Below are 24,903 nucleotides of genomic sequence, written 5' to 3' on the forward strand. Positions count from 1 at the left end.
TTTGAAATGACAAGTTTGGTTCCTTAGCTCAAAGTTGGGCGAGAAAATGACATTTTAGGCAATATATGACCTATAACGACCATATAGGCCTTAGATGTGAGTAAATACCTTTGAATGTGACTTAGCAAGTTCAAACTAACCTTATGAAACATGTTTTAAGTTTAAAATCAGCCCGTAGGTGATTAAGTTGAAAAATGGGACCGAAAACGCCTTATTTAGCCTATATGTAACCTATATCGACCAAATATGACCTAAATGTGCTTAAATTGCTTAGAATCGGTTTTAGAAACCTTGAATATGACACATAAAACATGTAAATGGTTTGAAATGACAAGTTTGGTTCCTTAGCTCAAAGTTGGGCGAGAAAATGACATTTTAGGCAATATATGACCTATAACGACCATATAGGCCTTAGATGTGAGTAAATACCTTTGAATGTGACTTATCAAGTTCAAACAAAGCTTATGAAACATGTTTTAAGTTTAAAATCTGCCCCTAGGTGATTTAGTTGAAAAATGGGACCGAAAACGCCTTATTTAGCCTATAAGTGACCTATATCGACCAAATATGACCTAAATGTGCTTAAATTGCTTAGAATCGGTTTTAGAAACCTTGAATATGACACATAAAACATGTAAATGGTTTGAAATGACAAGTTTGGTTCCTTAGCTCAAAGTTAGGCGAGAAAATGACATTTTAGGCAATATATGACCTATAACGACCATATAGGCCTTAGATGTGAGTAAATACCTTTGAATGTGACTTATCAAGTTCAAACAAAGCTTATGAAACATGTTTTAAGTTTAAAATCTGCCCCTAGGTGATTTAGTTGAAAAATGGGACCGAAAATGCCTTATTTAGCCTATATATGACCTATATCGACCAAATATGACTTAAATGTGCTTAAATTGCTAAGAATCAGTTTTAGAAACCTTTAATATGCCACATAAAACATGTAAATGGTTTGAAATGACAAGTTTGGTTCCTTAGCTCAAAGTTAGGCGAGAAAATGACATTTTAGGCAATATATGACCTATAACGACCATATAGGCCTTAGATGTGAGTAAATACCTTTGAATGTGACTTATCAAGTTCAAACAAAGCTTATGAAACATGTTTTAAGTTTAAAATCTGCCCCTAGGTGATTTAGTTGAAAAATGGGACCGAAAATGCCTTATTTAGCCTATATATGACCTATATCGACCAAATATGACTTAAATGTGCTTAAATTGCTAAGAATCAGTTTTAGAAACCTTTAATATGCCACATAAAACATGTAAATGGTTTGAAATGACAAGTTTGGTTCCTTAGTTCAAAGTTGGGCGAGAAAATGACATTTTAGGCAATATATGACCTATAACGACCATATAGGCCTTAGATGTGAGTAAATACCTTTGAATGTGACTTATCAAGTTCAAACAAAGCTTATGAAACATGTTTTAAGTTTAAAATCTGCCCCTAGGTGATGTAGTTGAAAAATGGGACCGAAAATGCCTTATTTAGCCTATATATGACCTATATCGACCAAATATGACTTAAATGTGCTTAAATTGCTAAGAATCAGTTTTAGAAACCTTTAATATGCCACATAAAACATGTAAATGGTTTGAAATGACAAGTTTGGTTCCTTAGCTCAAAGTTAGGCGAGAAAATGACATTTTAGGCAATATATGACCTATAACGACCATATAGGCCTTAGATGTGAGTAAATACCTTTGAATGTGACTTATCAAGTTCAAACAAAGCTTATGAAACATGTTTTAAGTTTAAAATCTGCCCCTAGGTGATTTAGTTGAAAAATGGGACCGAAAATGCCTTATTTAGCCTATATATGACCTATATCGACCAAATATGACTTAAATGTGCTTAAATTGCTAAGAATCAGTTTTAGAAACCTTTAATATGCCACATAAAACATGTAAATGGTTTGAAATGACAAGTTTGGTTCCTTAGTTCAAAGTTGGGCGAGAAAATGACATTTTAGGCAATATATGACCTATAACGACCATATAGGCCTTAGATGTGAGTAAATACCTTTGAATGTGACTTATCAAGTTCAAACAAAGCTTATGAAACATGTTTTAAGTTTAAAATCTGCCCCTAGGTGATTTAGTTGAAAAATGGGACCGAAAATGCCTTATTTAGCCTATATATGACCTATATCGACCAAATATGACTTAAATGTGCTTAAATTGCTAAGAATCAGTTTTAGAAACCTTTAATATGCCACATAAAACATGTAAATGGTTTGAAATGACAAGTTTGGTTCCTTAGCTCAAAGTTAGGCGAGAAAATGACATTTTAGGCAATATATGACCTATAACGACCATATAGGCCTTACATGTGAGTAAATACCTTTGAATGTGACTTAGCAAGTTCAAACTAACCTTATGAAACATGTTTTAAGTTTAAAATCAGCCCGTAGGTGATTAAGTTGAAAAATGGGACCGAAAACGCCTTATTTAGCCTATATGTAACCTATATCGACCAAATATGACCTAAATGTGCTTAAATTGCTTAGAATCGGTTTTAGAAACCTTGAATATGACACATAAAACATGTAAATGGTTTGAAATGACAAGTTTGGTTCCTTAGCTCAAAGTTGGGCGAGAAAATGACATTTTAGGCAATATATGACCTATAACGACCATATAGGCCTTAGATGTGAGTAAATACCTTTGAATGTGACTTAGCAAGTTCAAACTAACCTTATGAAACATGTTTTAAGTTTAAAATCAGCCCGTAGGTGATTAAGTTGAAAAATGGGACCGAAAACGCCTTATTTAGCCTATAAGTGACCTATATCGACCAAATATGACCTAAATGTGCTTAAATTGCTTAGAATCGGTTTTAGAAACCTTGAATATGACACATAAAACATGTAAATGGTTTGAAATGACAAGTTTGGTTCCTTAGCTCAAAGTTAGGCGAGAAAATGACATTTTAGGCAATATATGACCTATAACGACCATATAGGCCTTAGATGTGAGTAACTACGTTTGAATGTGACTTAGCAAGTTCAAACTAACCTTATGAAACATGTTTCAAGTTTAAAATCAGCCCGTAGGTGATTAAGTTGAAAAATGGGACCGAAAACGCCTTATTTAGCCTATAAGTGACCTATATCGACCAAATATGACCTAAATGTGCTTAAATTGCTTAGAATCGGTTTTAGAAACCTTGAATATGACACATAAAACATGTAAATGGTTTGAAATGACAAGTTTGGTTCCTTAGCTCAAAGTTAGGCGAGAAAATGACATTTTAGGCAATATATGACCTATAACGACCAAATAGGCCTTAGATGTGAGTAACTACGTTTGAATGTGACTTAGCAAGTGAAAACAAAGCTTATGAAACATGTTTTAAGTTTAAAATCAGCCCTTAGTTCTTTTTTTTGAAAAATGGGAGCGAAAATGCCTTATTTAGCCTATATATGTTTTAAGTTTAAATGTGCTCAATTTAATATATTTGTTATGCATGGGTGATAATCATTTTAATTATTGTAGGAAAACTACGGAAAGAATGTGACTTAGCAAGTTCAAACAAAGCTTATGAAACACGTTTTAAGTTTAAATGTGCTCCATTTAATATATTTTTTTATGCATGGGTGATAATCATTTTAATTCTTGTAGGAAAACTATGAAAAAAATGTTGCTGAATGTGTTGAAAAAGGCATTGCTAAAGATCCCAACCAAATCTACTTTGAGACAGTAGGTGGGAGAAAGAAGGGAAAGGTCCCCGGGCTGGGTAGTGGAGCCTCTCTATACTTTGCACCATCTAGAAGGGGTGGTAGTTCTTCTAGCTCATACACCCCATCTATTTATTCTCAAATGTCATCTCGATTGGAAGAGACTCAACAACAGTTGACCCAAAAATCCATTGAGCTTGAAACAACAAAAAATCAGATGTTAAAGGCTATGGAGGACGATCTACTTTTGAGGCAAAGGGAGAGAGAAGAAAGAGAAGCAGAGCGACTACAGCACCAAAGGGAGATGGAAAGGGAGAGACAAGAGAGAGAAAGGGAGAGACAAGAAAGAGAAGAACATGCCGCCCAGATGAAAAAGGCAATGGAGTCTTACGAGCGGATGTTCAGTCAGTGTACTGGTTTTCCTTTCTCGCAGTCGCAGGACCCTCGAGATCCACCCGGAGGCGGGACACCTTTGTGTTAGGTAGTTAGTATTCTTGTATTAGTTTGAACTAGTTACAACTTTTCGTATTAACATGTTTGAACAACATTATGTGTATTATGAATCTTTGTTGTATGACTTTGAACATGTTTAATATTATAACATCGAGCAGGTTTCATACGATTTTACAGAATTTATATAAATTCGTATATATACAGGCATATATAATATTTACAGGTACATATATAATATTTACAGGTACATATATAATATTTATACAGGCATATAATACAGGTATATATGCGATTTTACAAAATTGGCTGCAAATGATATTTGCATAATTACCGACCGCAAAGGCAGTCACAAATTTAGTGACCGCCACAAAAGCAGTCACTAATTTAGTGACCGCCCCCAAGGCAGTCACTAATTTAGTGACCGCCAAAGCAGTCACTAAATTAGTGACCGCCAAGAAAGCAGTCACTAATTTAGTGACCGCTAAAAAGGCAGTCACTAATTTAGTGACCGCCAAAGCGGTCGCTAATTTAGTGACCGTCAAAGCGGTCGCTAAATTAGCGACTGCAATAGCGGTCACTAATTTAGTGACTGCATTGGCGGTCACTAATTTAGTGACTGCTTAGGTGGCGGTCGCTAATTCTGTCGGTAAATTTTAGCGACCGCCTTCCAGTTGGAGTTTCCTAAATTACCGTCCAGGTGAAAACTGACCGCTTATTTGCGACCGCTGGCGGTCGCAAAATCTTTTACCAACCGTTTTTCGCGTTTTACCAACCAATTTTAGCGGTTGGTAATTAATCAATTTCTTGTAGTGAAAAGATATGGGTTTGTTCTTTCCTAATTTATCAAAAGAAGGTTTAGTTGGTTTTGCAGATGCAGGATATTTATCTAATCCTCATAATGGCCGATCACAAACTGGATATCTGTTCACATGTGGAGGTACTGCCATTTCTTGGCGTTCTATGAAACAAACTATTGCAGCTACTTCCTCTAACCATTCTGAGATATTAGCAATTCATGAGGCTAGTCGTGAATGTGTATGGCTACGGTCTGTGATTCAACATATAAGAGAAGATTGTGGTTTATCCTCCGAGAAAGAGGCACCAACAATTTTATATGAAGATAATGCAGCATGTATTGCACAGCTCAAGGAAGGATACATCAAAGGTGATAGAACAAAGCACATATCACCAAAATTCTTTTTCACTCATGAACTTCAGAAGAATGGCGATATAAATGTCTTGCAGATTCGTTCAAGTGAAAATTTGGCAGATTTGTTTACTAAGGCGCTTCCTACTGCTACATTTAAAAAGTTGATTCACCTCATTGGTTTGCGCCATCTCAAAGATCTTTAGTGATGTTGTCATTAGGGGGAGTAAATGCGCGCTGCACTCTTTTTCCCTTAACCATGGTTTTTCCCACTGGGTTTTCCTGGTAAGGTTTTTAATGAGGCAGCATTTCATGCGCATTATAAGGCATTATATTGTTTTGGATAATGGACATCCAAGGGGGAGTGTTATAAAATATATATTATGGTGGATGCCCATTATACCCTTACCCCTATATAATACTATGTATATGTATATATTATGTATGCCTAATGAAATAAGAGAATAACTGACAGTTTATCTCTTCCTCTCTCTCCCTTTCTCTCTACTTTCATAATATATCTTTTATTTTTTTAATAATAGGGAGACAAATAAGAGAGAGAAAAATGGGGGGAGACGACAGACGAGGAGAGCACGTATAAGTTGACAATGACAATGAAAAACGCGATTTAAGATTACTCCGTATATGACCACCTCTTTTTTTATTACTCCCTTTGAACAAATCCCATCCCCTCTCTAATTTCCTCCATTAATATACTTTCTTCCTCTTTCTCTCTCCTCCATTTCCTCTCATTTTCACTCTTTACCCAAACTTTTTGCTCATTTTTTCTGGGTTTCTGTCGAATTGAATTGGGGTTTGGATAGATTTTTTCGATTAGGGAGCAGAATTGATTTAATTTTGGGGGAGAAATGATGATGACAATGGAAGGAACAATGGATGAAAATGTATTGGATGATATAATTAGAAGATTATTAGAAGGAAAAGGAGGGAAACAGGTTCAATTATCTGAAGGTGAGATCCGCCAACTTTGTGTCAACGCTCGTAATATCTTCCTATCTCAGCCTAATCTCCTTCAACTCCGTGCTCCCATTAAGATCTGCGGTAATTTTCTCTTTCTTAATTAATTTATTGCGGTTTTATTGAGTATTAATTTTGAGAAATTTCTTTTTAAAATTTTGTTTCCTTTATGTTGTTTATTTTATCCGAAATGGGATTGGATTAATTTAATTGGATCGCAAGGGCAATGATGGACACGAGATTCGATGTCGGGTATTGGGTATCACCGCCGAGAGGCCGAGACCTTGAAATTGGATTGACTAAGATAATTGAACATTGTTGGGAAATCATTTTGATTTTTTTGGTGAATTTAGATGAATAAGGATATGGGAATTTGGATTTTCCGGGGAGTATTGTCTCTCATTTCTCTATTTCCTTGGTGCATATATTTGTTTTGTAGCAAGAGGTGATTTTATTGATCATTGTTATTGTTAGGATTATCAGAACAATTTTACAGAAAGGAAATGTGGTATAGTTATGGACTTATGGCTATGAATTGCCAATGTATGGTAAATTGGTAATAGTCCTCTGGAAATCAGGTTGTGTTTTATTTTCCTTTCTGAAATGGCCAAGGAAAATGGGTCTGGTTAGAATTTTGGCTTCAGCAAGGTATGATCATCCAAAATGGAATTTAAACGGCGTTTTTTCGTGGAAAAATTGTGACTTCTGTGCAATTTAGGATTTCTAGTGAGGGAGAAGATATAGCCTTTCAAATTGTTCGTACTACAAAACATCGGTGTTTTTGAGGGGGATTAATCGATGATAGTTTCAAGCTTATGTGGCTATAAGAGAATTCAAGAGCAAAATAGGTTATGTAATGGTTAGTTGACATGTTAAACTTGCAATGTGCTGTGATCATGACTTTGGAAATCGAGATAATTGGAGATAGTTAGGTTTAGGGGGGATCAATCTACCAATAGGCGAATTTTCAACATTCATTTATTGAGATTAAACTGTAATTATGCTGAAATAGTATATGTTTAATTGCTCTGAAATAGTTCTTCTGTTTATTTTCTCTGATGTGCCACTAGTTTATAGCATCTCTAACATAAAGGCCTCCTTACAGGTGATATACATGGGCAATACCTGGATCTTCTTAGGCTTTTTGAATATGGAGGTTATCCTCCAGCTGCAAATTACCTCTTCCTTGGAGATTATGTAGACCGTGGCAAGCAAAGCTTGGAGACAATTTGTCTGCTTCTAGCTTACAAAATAAGATATCCCGATAAAATCCACCTTTTACGAGGAAACCACGAAGATGCAAAAATCAATCGTATTTATGGGTTTTACGATGAGTGCAAAAGAAGATTTAATGTTCGTCTTTGGAAGATTTTCACGGACTGCTTCAATTGTTTGCCGGTTGCTGCATTAATTGACGAAAAAATTCTTTGTATGCACGGAGGTCTGTCTCCTGATCTACATAATTTGAAACAAATAGACGAAATTCAGAGACCTACGGAGATACCAGATAATGGTCTCCTATGTGACCTTCTCTGGGCAGATCCAGATTCTAGGAATGAAGGCTGGACAGACAGTGATAGAGGTGTTTCATGTACATTTGGGTCTGACGTGGTTGCTGAGTTTTTAGACAAGAATGATCTTGATCTGATTTGCCGCGGTCATCAGGTAGATGGTTCTCTACTTTGGAATTATTCATTCGCATATTCCACTAATTCCAGAAGCTGCTCTTTTTTAGTGTTGGTCATACCTTTTTCATCTTTTCTTTTTGGTCAAACATAAAGAAATCCCCGCATGCATTGAAATCCGCCATTACACATTCATTCTATTGTGTAGCAATCCTTTACCTGGATGTCTCTCTTTACTGTAAAATGCAGGTTGTAGAAGATGGGTATGAATTCTTTGCCAAGCGAAGATTAGTTACAATATTTTCAGCTCCAAACTATGGCGGAGAGTTTGACAATGCTGGAGCCCTTTTGAGTGTTGATGAAGCCCTAGTATGTTCATTTGAGATACTCAAGCCACGCGACCAAGGAAGTAGTTCCAAAGTACCGCTAAAGAAGGTAGATCTCCTATGATTTAATCTTCTGGACCGTAATATTTGGCAGTAGTCACTAGTGGAAATGGTAGTGAACTTGAATGTTTTTGTAAGGAAATCTGATGCAATTATATCCCCAAAAACTCTCAATTAAGAAGTATGTGTTTTTGTTCTAATTTCCATAACCACTTGAGCATGATCAGCCTGAGTTGTGCTGACATGGCATATGACTCATCAGTCTTAAGATCATACAAAGAGAATTGTAGCATTGAAGGGGACGAGTCTTAACAAAATCTTAAATTGAGTTTTGAAAAATTAAGACTGCACTTAAAACTTGGTGTGTGTTAAATTAAATAATACGGAGTTAAGTAATATGGTGAAGAGCTAAATTTGATTGAATCTTAAGGAGTCTTAACAATAATTTAATTATTAAATATTAATGGAATGCTGACATGGCATTAGATAGAAGGGTTAAGACAACACCCCATTGATCAAGGGGGTCTTGTATTAAGACTTTTTAAAATTGTCATGTCAGCATTGTATTAATATTAATAATTAAATTGTTGTTAAGACTCCTTAAAATTCAATCAAATTTAGTTCTTCACCCATCAAATTCATTTAAGACTTTGTAAATTTATGTATAATATAATTTTATTATTTAATTCAACTCACACACCAAGTCTTAAGTTGAGTCTAAATTTTTCAAGACTCAATTTAAGACTTTGTTAAGACTCATCCATTTCAATGCTACAATTCACTGTGTCTTATCTTAAAACTGATGAGTCATATGCCACGTCAGCACAACTCGAAGTATTAAAACTTAGGGTTGATCATGCTCTAACGGTTCTTTACAAACAATAACACATAAAGAAGAGTTGATGAATTGTCTTTGGACTTCCCTTGCAAAATTACAACTCCCCCTACCAAACATGCTATTAGTATTTTGAGTGATGAATTCCGATCTTCTTTTAGCTTGCTGTTTTTAGCCAAGAGGCATGACTTGATTATTCTTATGGTGCTAAACAGGTTCCTAAAGCTGGAGGAGCCTAATTTTAATTCGTGTAAATGTAAATGAAGACGGCATAGTTGAAACTTTTTAGTATCCTCGTGAGTTCAGATCTCTCGTAGTGATATGGTTCGTGAGGGAGTGAAAATCGTCAATGTTCACCACCGAGGCTCGTAATTCTACAAACTCATGGGCATGGCTTGCAGTTACTGAAATGAGAAGTTCATCTGACAAAAACCTGTAAATCAAACACCATATATATAATACATATCCATCCGCAGGATCTGACATTTATATTCTTTTCTTTCATCTTCAGTTGTTTTAGGCTATACCCTCCCCTGTTTTTTTCTTGTATTTGTTGGTTGCCATTTTGTAGGCAGATAATGAAGTATTATAGGTTATCCCTTGTTTTCGTGTATCAAATTACATCTCATTGTTTGTTATCAGAAGTATGACCTAAATATAGTTTGTAAGCAACTGTTTGACAGTGTGAGAAACTGTATTTCTTCAAATGAAGAACAATATTTAATACAAAAGGGTAAACATATATAGCTCACAAAAATAAGTCCTAAAATCCTAGGCCTATTGAACACATCTGAAGACAGAAAATTAACAATTAAGTAGGTCATGAAGTAAAGAACCTTCTCAAGATCAAATCACAACTTCTTAATAGAAACAGCGTAATTACACGCGCATAAAAGTGCCCATAATGGTTCCCTCAGTTTCCCCCTATCCCTCAGATGCATGTAAGAAATGCAGATCAGGACACACGCTACTTCGTGTGGTGCTGAGCGGGGGGCACAATGCACGAGTATTACTCCACAGAAGGCATCAAGAAATTTTTTCTGTATCTGATCTGACTTCAAACATTAAGTTCTCCCCAAAAAAGTTCACATGATGAATTCATGTTCTGAACCACACAAGCCAAAAGAGAATGGAACAAAACTGAGGATTACAAGAATGAATGCAAATCAACAATACTACATATTTTTTTTACAAAGGAGAAACGGAGGTTAAGATCTAGGAGGGTTATAACTTATATCCTATTTTGAAGCAGTCTTCCTACTACCCTGAGTGGTGGATGGTGTTTGACCTGCTTTGGACTCCAAGTGCCTAATCCTAGCAGCACGTATTATCGCAGCATGCTTCTGTTGTTGGCTGTAGCTCTTCCTCTTACTGCAGTGCATGCAAAATGTATGACCATAGCATATTAGAGAATCAGCAGACAAAACAGCAAAGCTAGCATAAATACCAAGCATTTTTTTACAAAGATTGCTCATGTTAAAAGCCTCAAATATTAACTAATGGCTGTTACGTTTACAGGAACTGTAGCACTATATCGTTTAAGTTTGAAGGGCCTGCGGCCTTGTTCCACCTTGGAAAAAAAATAGTTTCATGAACAAGTTCAGATAAGGGCTAACAAGTTTATTCCATTTTTTTAGAGGGAAATAAATTCTTACATTTTCATGGGTGTGAAATAGGCTTTCTGTGCCTAAACACAGATTTATCATGTGGATGGCAATCCAGAACAGATTAGAGACAAAAGAAAGACTCCTACAATATGGCATTAGAGATATTAATATATGTGAAATATGTGGGATTGGAGTTGAAAGTATCAACCATCTGTTTTTCAAGTGCTCTTACAGCACAGCCTGCAAGCAGATTATCCTACAGTGGATTGATGTTAAATGTTGGTGGTCAACTCTACCTCAATTAATGGAATGGATAAAAAAGAAGCAGAAAGGAGCATTTAGGAAGAAGATTGTAAATGTGGTGGTAGCAGGGCTAATTTATCACATATGGAGAGTAAGAAATACCGCACTTTGAGATCTGAAAGTACCCAGATTGATGCAACTTTAAAAGCATTCAGGATGCAGTTAAAAACAGAGTTAAGAGCCTTATTTGGGGAAGTGTAAGTATAATAGTTAGAAATTGGTTTCACAATTTGTAACTAGTTTTGAATACTTGTTATAGGCTTAGTTTAGCCTGCATAGTCTCTTTTCGGATTAGTAAGTAGGAAGGTCCTTCCTAGAAGGTTCGTCCCACTTCTAGGCCTGATTTAGGTTGTAAATTGTTCATGTTTTGAAATATACATATTTTTTGCTTGCACGCCAAAATAAATAAATTCTTACATTTCATAAGTTCATAAAAGTTTATATAAGTGGTTTTCACGTAAAAAGAACTATGCCTAAGTTTTGAAAACAGAGTGGACAAAGTCAAAGAAGTACAGATGGTAAAGAAATGATAACTTTAGCTTTCAAACCGTTGATGCAACACCACAGAACTGAGCACCATTTCTTAGCAGCAGGCATGTCTGCTTCTTTTGGGTTCAGAAGTAAGAATCTTTTAAGACAAGAAATGAATCCAGTGATAGTGTGATACAATAAACACGCAACAACTAACTGTACATGGTACTTATGCAGTACTTCAGATAGAAAAAATGAAACTGTTAGCTAGAGCTTTCTAACTCTTCTTTACCTCAATTATCTGTGCCAGATTCTTGGCATTCCAACATGGCTATGGACATCAGCCACTTCATTATGGACAAAAAAGGGAAAACTTCACAAAATGGACAAGTCTGACACTTGGTCACATGTAGTGTCTGACATCATTACTTCAGTTCAAGTAACAGCTTGCCAAGACTAACATAGTGCATCATTTAGGAGGAATTTGAGCTGATAACGAGCATAACTCTCTCTTAGTCTAATTCTAGAAGTACCCACTAATGTAAAAGGACAAAACATTTCAACAGCTATATTTTTGTATGTTTTCTGGTCAATTTAATAATCTGGCCAGTAGCAGCAAAGGGGAAAATGACGAGTCCCAATCACCAGAAGCAAGAGTGTGACACGTAATTTGATAAATAGGCAGGTCCCAGGTCATGGGAGAGCTCAGGAAAGGCTATAATACATAATGAACTGTACACCCGCTAGATCTACCTTGATCACCAAGAAACAAAGATGGTGATCTTATCCGTATAAAATGCCAACATTGAAGAGATAATCTTTTTAATAATTTCTATAAGAAAGTTCTCAAAGTAAACACAATCACGTTGTTAAGCCTTTATCGAGTTTGGTTTTATTTTTATTTTTTATGTATAAAAACTCTACAGAACAACAGTGTCAGATATTTCAAATAGAGACACACAGGCATGAGCACGCATCAAGCATTAGCAATTTAGCATCAACAATTGGTAAATTATTTCAAGAATAGCTCCAGTTCTATCAAGGAAATGTGATGCCTGAGAAAGCATATATTTCAAGATAAACTAACAAAAACATGATCAAAGAACATGTCACAAAAAGAAAAGATAAAAATATGAAAGTTAGCCATGTAGGAGTTACTTATTGAAAATAAGATGGAAGCAGACCAACCTCATAAAAAAGAGTCCAGCAGTAAGCACCAACCCACCCACCGCCCAAGAAACCCGTTCAGCAAACGGCATTTCTGTCACCCACTGCTTGAAATCTTCGAGGGATCCATAGTGACTATCTTTTTGGAAGTTGCTAGTTTGTGGCCTGTTCCATGACTCTGCAATGGAGTCTAGACTTGCTTTCCCACCGTAGCAAGATGTTTCCTCAATGGTAAGGCCTGAATCTCTGAATGGTTTAACAGAAAAACCTGCTGCACGGCAAAATTCTGTACCATTAGACATCTCAGAGGCTCTACCACATACAAAGTCGCCTACTCCACAGGGTGCGAGTACCTGGGACACAATGTCTGATCAGGAAACGCCAAAAAAAATCTTACTGCATACTATATGAGTCAAAACCATACACTGTGAATCTAACATTGTTTGCAATGTAATACAAATAAACTAGTTACATATTTGCCAAGGAAATTGGGCAGAATAGGTCCTGACCTTTTACATAAAAAACTATAAAAGAAAGAATAATTTCCAAGTTTTCTCCCTTTGACTACCTAGTTTCTACATTTTTTCTCCTCAATCAGTTAATCTAGAGAAAGGAACGAACCTGTGTTATACCATCCACAGCGAAATATGCATCAGAACAAGCTTGGAACAGTTTGTCACAAAACGAAGCACAAATCAAAGGAGGACCTGGCTTAACACCAACACCTGGATCACAAAGCGAGCATTCCAGTACCTCCCACAAGTGCAAACACTCTTGGTTAGCTTCCCCTGTTGATATCAACTTCCGTACAGAGAGAAAAGCAGAATGTGTGTGTGACACATCACAGCAGGTATTTCTTCGGAACATCCTGCAGAGGGTCAAGTCTCTAATGCCTCTAGGTGGTTTCCCTTCTGATGAGAATGGGTGGAAACGACCTCCAGGAGAAATACAGACCCCATTTGGTTTTTCTACATTGATATAACTAAGATAATTTAGTACACAAACTGTAGGAATGAACAAAAAGAGTTGGAACTAAAACTACAATGAATTATGTCTGTCTTTACTTGACGTAATACATAAAATCTTGCCTAAATGACATAATTTATTACTCATATCCAAATTCCAAAGCGCAACAAGACATTCTATTAGCATAGCTATGTAAGGTATAATTTAGTTACAACTACTTTGGATGAATCAGAGCCTTTTTCATTCTTAGAAAGAAGGAAAAACAAAACCCTCGTTCCTTACCAGCAATCTCTAAAACTTGATGGCCGTGGATTACAAACCGTACATAGATCACTGTTTTGGTGCAGCTTATCCTAAACAACAATCATTTATCCTCTTGAAACACAGCAGATGAGGAACGACAGTAAGACATCATGAAACCAAAGTGAGGCACCACAGGAATCCACAGAAAATCCCACAAAATAAGAACTTTTTCCTAAAGACCTTAGCAAATCCAAAATACACATAACTTAGTAGCTTCAAACATGTAAAATTCCCTCGTGAATAAAATGGTTTCTAAGCCCACTCCTCCACAAGTTCATCGTATTAGCCATATGATATCCCAAGGAAACTTCTAATAAGATTCTTTTACGTATCCATTAAACATAAACAAAGAGTTTTTACTTAAACTTATTTTCCAGGAATGTTGTCTATATACTAAAACCTGAGTAAACCTGGATTTCTTAATTTACATGGCTTGATAGTTGATACTCACAAGTTAATGGATCCTTATGTTCTTTAGAGAAACAGATCAGTGAGACAACTTTTCATGATTAATGACCAGGTCATTGCACCAAGGCTACCCCAGTGCCCAAGTTGTGAGTTAATAATACATTAAGTTAGTGGCAAACACATCAACAAATGCACATCTGCAATAGCAAATTCTTGGCTTCTTCAACCTTTGCAACGTCTGAGGATTCTTTTCTCTAGCTGAGCACTAGAACAATCAACAACACATATGAATTTGGACACCATTCACCCTCAAAATAGTGCATAGAATATCACTCCTATGTCTACGCATAAAAATGATTTCACTAGTTGAGATGCCATTTAGGACCAGCAAAACTCTGATTAAGTAACTTAACCGTACATGGTTCAGCACACAGTTCAAAGTGAGTCGCACTAGTCCTTCAATGTGTGGTGCATTCGCGAAATTAGGCACGAGCTCCTCTGAGACTAAGTTTATTGAAACTGATCCAAATTAACTGAGTTCATACACGATGAGCGCGAGCGTTCATCCCTATAATTGTTGACCATGATGAAGTATCGTAAGTGTTTTCAATACCATCTATATACTTGTGGCATATATTCCCAGTCCACATTAAAACACAGTAGTCATGAGTCAGGACACCTAGCCTAGTGCCTTAGTCAGCTACTGATCTATGCTTTTTAATTTTCATCTAGCGCCAAACCATCAGAAACATAAGTTTACTAAAATCATCCAGCAGGTTAATGGCTTACAATAAAAGATAAGTAAGGGCATGATAGCTAACCCCAAAAGAGAAAGGGAAAAAAAAAAGGTATCATAGTGTTTATATCAACTTCGACAATTTGCAGAAAACTCCTTTTGTACACATAGTAAGCATCCATCGAAAAATAAGAAGAGCAAGGCACATTTAATACTGATAGTGGGGGTTTAAAAAAAGTCGGTGCGCTAGACAAGAGATGCTTATTCAGAACCAGTTTTTGGTTGCTCAATTTAATGTGCTAAAAACCGGTTGATTGCCCTATAGCTAATCAAGCTCCTCCTAATCGGCATTGTGATTACAACAGCAATTACATAATCCCATGCCTGGAAAGAAGCTCCTCCCTAGGCCGGACAGGCAGCCTTGTTTTTGCAATAAAAATAGTGAGCCGGATCTTGATTGATTCTCTTAATCAAGTTCAAAAAAAAGCTAGTAGTACTTCTTGATTATGAAGATGGAAATGATCATAATAATTACTTTGGCGCAACCCGATTCATTATTGAATGGCATCTACATTTAGCAAAGATAAAAAGTTGTATTCCTACGTGTGGATTTTATACAACGAGCTTAATCACCTCCAATCCCCATAGGAAACCACTTCATAATGATCACAAGAGTTCAACTTGTATCTGATTTGTTAATGATTTCACTAGTAACTGTACGCAGTACACCCATTGTACACAAGACCTACCGTCCAGCAAAAATCTAGTGCTTTGAATTTTCCGCAAAGAAACAATTCAGAATCAATAGCTAAACCCCATAAATCTTGAAAACATGTACGAATCATCGTTCATTAACAAAGTGGGTAAATATAATTTTCACAATTTCTTCTCTTCATTCACTAAATAAGAAAACCCACCCTAACTTCATCAAATGAGGTTACAGACTGATGAAATTCTTCAACATTATGTAATATAGAACAACAAAACCTGAAAATCTTTCCGAGTATCGGATCAATTCGGTAAAAAGTTAAGACCTAATATAAACACCATGATAATTTGATTCAGCTAATTTCAATAATGTTGACCAGAAATCTGCAAATACCCATTAGATAGAGAGAAAGAAAGAGAGAGAGTATTTACCAGAGAGGGATTGGGGAAGAAGATTGAAGAGGACCAGAAATACTAAAATGAAGAAGTGACCCAGCTTCATCTCCCCTATGATTATGAACAAAAAGATCGTCAATTTTTGGAAGACATGTTTATTTTTCCTCACTAGATTTTTTTATCTCGTTGTTTGTTTGATTGAAGGGTTTTTCTTACAAGCAGTTTTGTTTTGAGAGTTGCCCGGTTATATCCGGTGGTATTTTTTTAAATAAATGGTCAAATATACAATCTGAATATTTCTTGGGCAAATTTATTAGAAATAATTTTTTGAAATAGAAATTTTGCGAAAATTCACATTTTAAAAAATATTTTAGGAGAAAAAACCCGATCTATAAATGTTTTTATGAGAGACCACCTTTTGCCCTGATTCCGATAGTTAACTCTTTTTTAACTCATACTACCTCCGTTTCAAAAAGTTCTTTAGGCTTAGAAAAATGTGTCCAAAGTATAAAAACTTTGACCGTAAATTCTCACCATTATATACATCAAAACGTTACATGTAAGATCTTGTTAGATTGGTCTCGGGATGTATTTTCAGAATATCAAATTTTTATAATTTTTTTACATACGAAATTGGATATATTAGTAGTTAAATATTGCATTGTAGTTCGTGCAAATAGTAACTGTAAAGATCTTTTTGAAACGGAGGTAGTAAGTAATTTGGTGGTTTGTGGTTTTTTTTAAAAAAAATTGGTTTTGTAATTAAGAAACTAAAATTTACAATTGTTAACTAATTGTAGATTGTTTGTATCTAAGAGTATTGTAATTCATGATAAGGTTAAAGAATAATATCCAACTCACTGATTATTGTCTGCCCATGGTTGTTTTTAGAAGAGAAAGAGATGCATAGAATTGTTGTCAATTGGTTTACAGTTGTATAGATTTGACGAGAGAATGTTGATGGTTACAGCTGAAATGGAGAATATGAAAGTGATTAATGGTTTTATTTTACCTTAATTATATGATTTTAGAAAATATGAAAAATCAATTTAAAACCCAATCAACTTAAAACCCACCGGAGGGAGGGTGGTCGTTCACCGTTGGGCGCGGAGTTTCGGAATCGTGACGGTGGTTGTGTTGGTTGGGAAATTTAAAACCCTAACGGGTCGGGTATTTTAGGCTCATGAACATTTTTTTAAAGTTTTACAGAAGATAATAAGTTTTAATAAAAAACTATAACAAACTACCTGAAATATGTTACCTCCTTTGTTTTTATTTATATGACACAATGGGGTTTTAGACACTATTCACACAAACACCTTTGACTTCCTTTTGTGGTTTATACATAAAAAAAACATAGTCGTGTGGGGTCTTATTAGATTTGTATCAGTAAATATTATTTAAATATCAACTTTTTATAATTTTTTCCGATCCATAATTAGAGATATTAATGTTTGAAATCGTGCATTGGCAAACGTGCCTAAATAATTGTGTCATTTCAAAAAGAACGGAGGAAGTATTTCTTAGCGGTTAACCAATATGTTGGTACTCCTTTATTTGTCATTGAGGTCTACTGTTCGACCGAAGAAGTAACTGCTTTCACTTCAACCTTATTTTTTTTATCCATTTTTGTTTGATTTCTGACTAACATGTTTGTTAAATGCCATAAGGAGATGTATTTGGGGTCTACTCCGCTGCTCAAAGGATGAATATTGGGAGGTTGTCTAAATCGATACTGGGTATACCATAACAATGGTATACTAGGGACATGTAGGTAATTTTAAGTGGAGTAAAGGTGGGTGGCCCACCATCAATTACAACTTCAGATATTTTCAACTTCTCTCTCTAAAATTATGTTCCAAAATTTGAATTTCAAAATTTTTTTTGACTTTTCAATTTATCTTTTATTTCTATTTTATAATTTACTGATTATTAATTTAATGTAATGTAAAAAATCAGGTGGTGGTTTCATTTTTACTGTTTCTTTCCAAAATACGGTTCTTTCGTCTTCTTCATCCTTGCGTGCTCTCCCGCTCAATTGTTCTCCCTCCAAATTCTCCGTCAAGAACTGCCCAAATTCTCAGTCTCTCGTTAGAAGGTTAGCCACTTCGTGACCGGTTTCCAATTCATACAGTCCAAAAAGGGTGTTTGCCAGGGCGATTATAATCGGTAATATTTGTTAACTAAGGAACTGCTGAATTACTTTCCAGGTGAAGTTAATTTTTTTCTGTATGAATTGTTCTTTAGTTCATGTTTTGGTAATATTTTTTGTTTTCACAGTATTTTGGGGTTGATTTGATTTTTAGGGTTTCACCATTTTGTTTGACAATTGTGTTGCTGATGAATTGAAAGTGAATTTTTTTCACAATTATGTTCTAATTACTTGAAGTAGCTCTTGTTATGGAAATTTAAGTGTATATTTAATTTATTGATGAAGTAGCTATTTTTATGGAATTTTCATATTTGGGGTTAATTAGTGGTTAATTAGTGGTTATTATGCGAATTTTATACTGTGATGTTTGTTGTTGAATTACTTTCCAAGTCGAATTAAGTAATTTGATAAGCTTTCGTTTAGGTAAAGTTAAACTGATATGAAGGGGTGCCTGATTAAGTTTTAATTCGTGTGATGGCATGCTTTTAAAAGTACGTGTAGGTTTGATTGTCGTTTGGTACTTGATCTGGTACCAAATGGAAAATATTACATATTTGGTACATTTAGGTAAAGGATATATGATTTGGTATTTTCTTTGGTACCAAACCTAAATTACCAATGTGTTTGGTACTGTTATATCGAAGGTATGCATGGTATAATGATTGGTAAAATTGTATTTGTAGGATGATTATCAAAAAGGGACAAAGTGGTAGCAGCAGCAAACCTAGGGTGAGTGTCACAGCTCAATTTATGAGTCTATCGTATTTGCTGAAAATTGATAGTATGTATATTGTTATACGTTTATGAACAAGATATGTATTTCAATATTGTTTTTAAGGAAAAACGCATGGAAGTTGCTCGGAATAGTAAGCTGCAGAAGGGCAAAGAGCCTGTAGTCGATGAAGAAATGGAAGAAGATGATGAAGGGCGATCGGTGTCTGGGGATGACAGTGAAGAATCTGTATTTGACGGGGATGCATATGAAGATGTTGAAGATGATGAATTTGAGGATGAGATATATGAGGACGATGAATTCGAGGATGAATTATGCCAGAGAACAGTGAAACGTGCGCCAAAGAAAAGGCAATCTGCTAAAAGTAGCAGGGTTATTTCATATGATGAAGTAGAGGAGGAAGAAGATATAGAAGAAGAAGACGGTGAATATATGGATGGTGGGTATGAAGATGAAGGAGAGGATGTTGTTGTTCGCGTTCAGAAAAGAGGGAAGAGTTGGAAGGAGGTCGGGCAGAATGCTTTGAAGAAGAAGGCACATCTGCAGATGATGCGGAAGAGGCGTAGAGAGGATTATGATGATGTTGACGAGGGAAGGAGACCTGTGAAGAAGACGCTACTTCCTGCGATGAAGCAGATGGGTAGGAAGTTTGATGAAACAGGGGTAGCAAAAGGAAAGCCCCCTGCAAAACAGAAGGCAATCAGAGGGAATAACAGGAGGATGTTTGTGCGGGTATATATTTTTGAAATTTATTCATTATTTTTAAGGATTTTTATGGTATAATAATGTTTTTTCTACGTAGTTGATGCTAATTTTTTTATCATATTTAGGTACCAATTCCCAAACATCCTATGTCTAGGGGTGAGTATCCGAAGTTTCACGGCGTGGTAGTTGCTACTCAGCGGGCTAATTGTGGCCGGAAGGTACTATTGATCCTATATTTAAAGATGAATTGTGTATTTTGATTATGTTTTGTCAGTTGATGATTTCAATTTTTTACTTAAACTATTATGTGTAGCAACCAAGCGTTATCTGTCGCACGGATGCATTTTCAAAGATTATTGCTGCTTTTGATGAGTCAAGGAGAAGTTGCGTTAGGAAAATGGGGTTCGAGGGGATGTTGGATTTGAAAATATCCAAGCTACCTAGGCAGCTGTGCTACTGGTTGATGTCCCGGTTGGATGGGGGTAACAGTTACCTTGTTGGAGGGGACGGCCATGTGTTGCCGATAACTGCTTCCCATTGGGAATATGTATTCGGATTCCAGAACAGCGGTCTTCCGGTGCCAGTGAAGGAGTCTGATCTTCCTCCAGGCACCCTTAAAGCGATGCCCCTCAAGTATGGTGAAAAGAATACATCAACCTCAAAGAGCACAATAATCATAGCAAAATCTGTAAAGGAATTGGCAGGGCCGGTTGACGGTGAAGGAAAGATAAACCCCCTGGCTAATCAGCGTGATAGGGCCTCGTTCATGGAAAATTTCATGATTGTGTTGCTGTTTATGCCAAATTTCGTATAGACGACCTTTGGTTGGGACATAGACGACTAGATAAAATAAAGTATGCAAATGACGGGAGATAAATGACAGAAAATAAAGAGAGACGAGACGAGAGATGGTGACGCGGAAAACCCGAAAGGGATAAAAACCGCGGGTGGCAATGAGTCCACCAATCTACTATGTTGTCGGCATAAATAGCCTAGGTACGTGTGTACAAGTACAATGTATATTTTCGTATATGTAGACATAGCTAATAATGAAGCATAAATGTGAGAAGATATTTACACGAAGAATAATGGGTTAGGGATTGCCCGGAAAGGTAATTGGTAATAAGTATTTATCATCGGTGTATATGGCGTAGCCTTTGTAATGTCAGAGATGTTGGCATATGAGAATGAGGTAATATGATGAGATCCGAAATAGGAAGTGCCCAATTATCGTAGAAGGTTGGTCTTTATATAGGACTTTGGTGCGGCATTTGTTGAGGGAGTTGTGCTAGTAGTGCTCCTTGAATTGCTCAACTGATTCCTTGATCTCCTCCAACCGTTTTCTTGATCTTTGCTAACCTCTTTGACCTTGCCCAACAAGTCTTCCATGACTCAGCCATAACCGCTCCTCAAACATAGGAACAGACCGCGACATGTACGGTACGAAACGATCCATAACAATAGCCCCCATTTTCCTAACTGTAGCGAGCCGGAAGTTAGGAAAATAATCTTCAAAGTCTGTCACCACGTTCATTTGCTGTCGATGCTAATCTGTCACTATCTTTGACTTGTCCGTCGTCTTCCGTACTTAACCTTGATCAATGACGTCGCCACTTGGTGTTACCCATGATTTCTGACAACAATTGACGTCGTCATGCGTATATCGGTGTCTTCAGCTTAATTAGATGTCAACCTGACATCTTATGAAAGAATCGTTTTTCTTAATGAGCGTAAGACAATAGAATATAGTTCTTAGAAACCTGTGCGAAAACATGGTGAGACATAACGTTAGTTAGGTATCTAGCGTCATGGCCAACTTTTGTATCTTCGTCTGTTGTTTGATATTTGCGGGCGTCACGGCCAACCGTTGTACCTTAGTCCGTCGTCTGGCGTTTACAGGCGTCATGGCCAACTGTTGTATCTTAGTCTGTCGTCTGATGTTTACAGGCGTCATGGCCAACTGCTGTATCTTAGTCTGTCGTTTGATGGGCGTCATGGTCAACTGTTGTATCTTAGTCAGTCGTCTGATATTCGTCTGATGTGTACAGGCGTCACGGCCAACTGTTGTATCTTAGCCGGTCGTCTGATGTTTACAGGCGTGCCTCTATTGTCTCTGTTGTATGACATCTATCGTATGCAGGCGATAAAGCCTCTTCGTTTGTTCGTAGTCACGCGAAGAACTTTATAGAAGGAATTCGTGTCGAGCGGGCACAAGGTCAAATTATTTTAGTCAGATGTAATGTGGTGTGAGGGTAGGTAGTAGGCGACTAAGTTGAAGTTACAGGTGAATGAAGTGGGTGGTTCGAAGTAACCTTATGACGAATGTCAAGAAGAGTCGAAGGTTTATGAGGTTTCCTATAACATGAGGACAAGGGGTAAGATGTTTTGGACGGCGCAGTCTATGGCAGAAGAGTTTAGCCTATGGGATTTTCAGAAGAGTAGTTTAAGTAGGTTTCGAGCATTCTGGGTTGGCTTCGTTTGTCTTCAGTGTTGAGGAGGAAAGACATGCGTTTTTGCTATTTTGTATTTGGCGATTGGTTAGGCGTTTGGACCAGTGTTGGGGGTGCATTCACATCGTTAGCTTAAAATGTTGTTTACGCTGTCTCTATTGTTCGCTGTGGAATAGATGTCACTTGTAAGGTACTCAAAGAACGAAGTTATGTGCGCATAAATAGTACCTGGGTCGTTTGTAGTAGTCGCGCTTAGAAGCGACATGTCATCGTTGGGATCAATTAGTTTAAGGATCGTGACCTTGGAGGCGTCGTCGCTTGTATTTTATGGCGTCGTTCGTTGATGTCGTCTTCTGATGACGTCGTTAGCTGCTGTTGCCGTTGGTGATATCGTTAAGAAGTGATCTGTAGAAAATACAAAAGGTAGAGGTGGACGTTTGCTTGATGCGATGTTAGTGTTGGTTTTCAAACAAATAAGATGTTCAAAGCGACAGATGAGAAAAATTGAAATTGAAATTGAACTTTAATCGCAATGTAGTGAAAAATGTAATTAACGCACGAAGTAAGTGTTAGATATTACTTAATATGGCCCCGTGTAATGAAATTACGTCGTGTTACTGAATGTCCTTTGATGACGAATCTTCAATCAACAACATTATCCTGGCGTCGTGACACCTCTCGTCGCCGATCTTGTTTTCTTTCCTGGGATCATTATTATCGCTTATACCGTTGCCGTCACATCTGGCGTTGTCCCGTCATGTTGAATGATATTGACACATCGCTGGTCTTGACATTGTCTAGTCCGACGTTGGTCGACTTATCGGTTGATCCTCACAATGTGGCACAAGAAAGAACATATGGTTAATGTGAATTCCTTATAATGTCTTAAGTGGACTTTTTCTTAACGCCTTTTGTAAAACCATTTGACAAACTTACATAACAATGTATCGTAAGTTAAAATACATGTGAATTCTTTATAAATTACCTTTCTTGTTAATCGGTGACGTCCTATAGCTTATGGTCTTTAAGGAACCCTGTAAGTTTGCTTTATTCGCCACTTCGATATGTTATAGTGGTTGAGCCCCCAATGTTAATAACCTCATACCTGATGTCAAAGTCTCACGACAAGATTATTATGAAAAATGAATTATATTACATCGTTAGTTGCATTTCAAAGTTGTAATATTAAACACCAAAGGAGTATATACTATCTTGCCCCCTTGTGGCGACTTTGGGAAGATGTTGTGACTGAAGTCAGCCACATATGTGATGATGTTTGTTTGTAGTTGACGTCTTACATGCGTGTCAGCATGATGCAACCTCTAAACGTCCTGTTGACTCAAATTACCTCAAAATGATTTGATAAAACGATTAGTCATTAGAACAATTGAGATATTCGTAGTGCGACGCGATAATTTATTAGTCAACTTAATGAATGTAAATACGAGACATGTTAATACAAGAGAACAACAATGAATGAATTGGAATGAGAAAGTGTGTGAAAAATAGTTTAGAAGTTACTCGTGTGTCATCATGGTCATTGATGATGATTATTCGACATTCCGATTTCCTTAGCTTTCTAGGTAGTCTGGTGGCGTCGTGTCATATTGCCATCTCGTGGCGTCGGGGCATACCGTCATGATCAAGGTAATCTGTTGTCATTAATATACATACTAACGCGTATAGTCGCGGCATGTCGTTAGTAAATGAAAAATAGTTATCACGGATGATATATGAGAAAATTTCAATAGGGTATGAGATGTTAGTTTATAAAATTTTGACGTCACTAATAAATGAATTGAGTCACTCATACCATTCGATTGTGTTGATGACCCTCACGATCTGCGATGTACGTGGCAGCGACAATACGTGTATATTATAAATAAAAGAGAACTTACTTCGAAAGTATGTTCGTACCTTTAGCCCCCATTGATATTCATGTATCAATCAACGATCTGTTGGCGAACTTACGAAGAAATATATTGTTAAAATAAAGATGTTCGATAATTACTTCTACGTACCATGTTTAACGCCAAGAAACTTCTTTTCATCATAGGGGTAACCAGAATGGTCGCGTCCTGCCGTCGTGACTTGCTATCGTGGCGTCATGTTGTGTCGTCGTGACCTCATGTCGTGTCGTGACCTCGTGTAACACTTCTAACGTTGGTCGCCTACTTTACTCACGACCTTGCCAAGCGACACGTCAGTATCTGTAGACAAGACAGTACCTTGTCACCTGCATTCTAACGTCGGTCGCCTGATGTACTCATGACCTAGCCAAGCGACACGTCAATACTTGTAAACAAGACAATACTTGGCGACACGACATGATCAAACGACAAGTGGTAACGACGTTAGTACAAAAAGTAGGATAACAACTTATAGCATATATTTCAAAGTGCTTTTGGAAATTTAAAACAAGCAAAGTATACTATATAAAAAGCAAATCAAGTATACTATATGAAAATTAAATGAGATAGAGTATACTATATGCTCCCCTGTGGCGACTTCAGGACAACTACAAATTCTCCTATTTGATACTTGGACTGAAGTTAGCCACAAAATCTAGTATTGTCGACAATTTGTTGTTGAATCTCCATTTGTCGCCTTCGTTTTTAGAGACGCCGTCGACTGATGTGGAGGTGACGTCGGACGAAACTATGTTGACGTCATGTCATTGGTG

General features: G+C 36.7%; 2 protein-coding genes across 2 annotated transcripts; one reads left to right on the forward strand and one right to left on the reverse strand.

Annotated features, from left to right (window-relative positions):
* The first annotated feature begins 5,920 nt into the window (after positions 1 to 5,920).
* LOC110777173 (serine/threonine-protein phosphatase PP1 isozyme 9) lies at positions 5,921 to 9,733 on the forward strand. Its single transcript, XM_021981781.2, has 4 exons — positions 5,921 to 6,353; positions 7,375 to 7,934; positions 8,144 to 8,329; positions 9,331 to 9,733. Exons 1-4 carry the CDS (start codon positions 6,161 to 6,163, stop codon positions 9,352 to 9,354), a joined length of 963 nt encoding a protein of 320 aa, XP_021837473.1. The 5' UTR covers positions 5,921 to 6,160; the 3' UTR covers positions 9,355 to 9,733.
* Positions 9,734 to 10,141: 408 nt separating this feature from the next.
* On the reverse strand, positions 10,142 to 16,425 carry LOC110777175 (folate-binding protein 1). Its single transcript, XM_021981782.2, has 4 exons — positions 16,217 to 16,425; positions 13,285 to 13,631; positions 12,685 to 13,016; positions 10,142 to 10,486 (listed from the first exon to the last, which is right to left on the reverse strand). The coding sequence occupies exons 1-4, from the start codon at positions 16,284 to 16,286 to the stop codon at positions 10,354 to 10,356; spliced, it is 882 nt and encodes a 293-aa protein (XP_021837474.1). The 5' UTR covers positions 16,287 to 16,425; the 3' UTR covers positions 10,142 to 10,353.
* Between the last annotated feature and the right edge of the window lie 8,478 nt (positions 16,426 to 24,903).

This window comes from Spinacia oleracea, chromosome 4 (genome assembly GCF_020520425.1).
Source record: "Spinacia oleracea cultivar Varoflay chromosome 4, BTI_SOV_V1, whole genome shotgun sequence".
Taxonomy (NCBI): domain Eukaryota; kingdom Viridiplantae; phylum Streptophyta; class Magnoliopsida; order Caryophyllales; family Amaranthaceae; genus Spinacia; species Spinacia oleracea.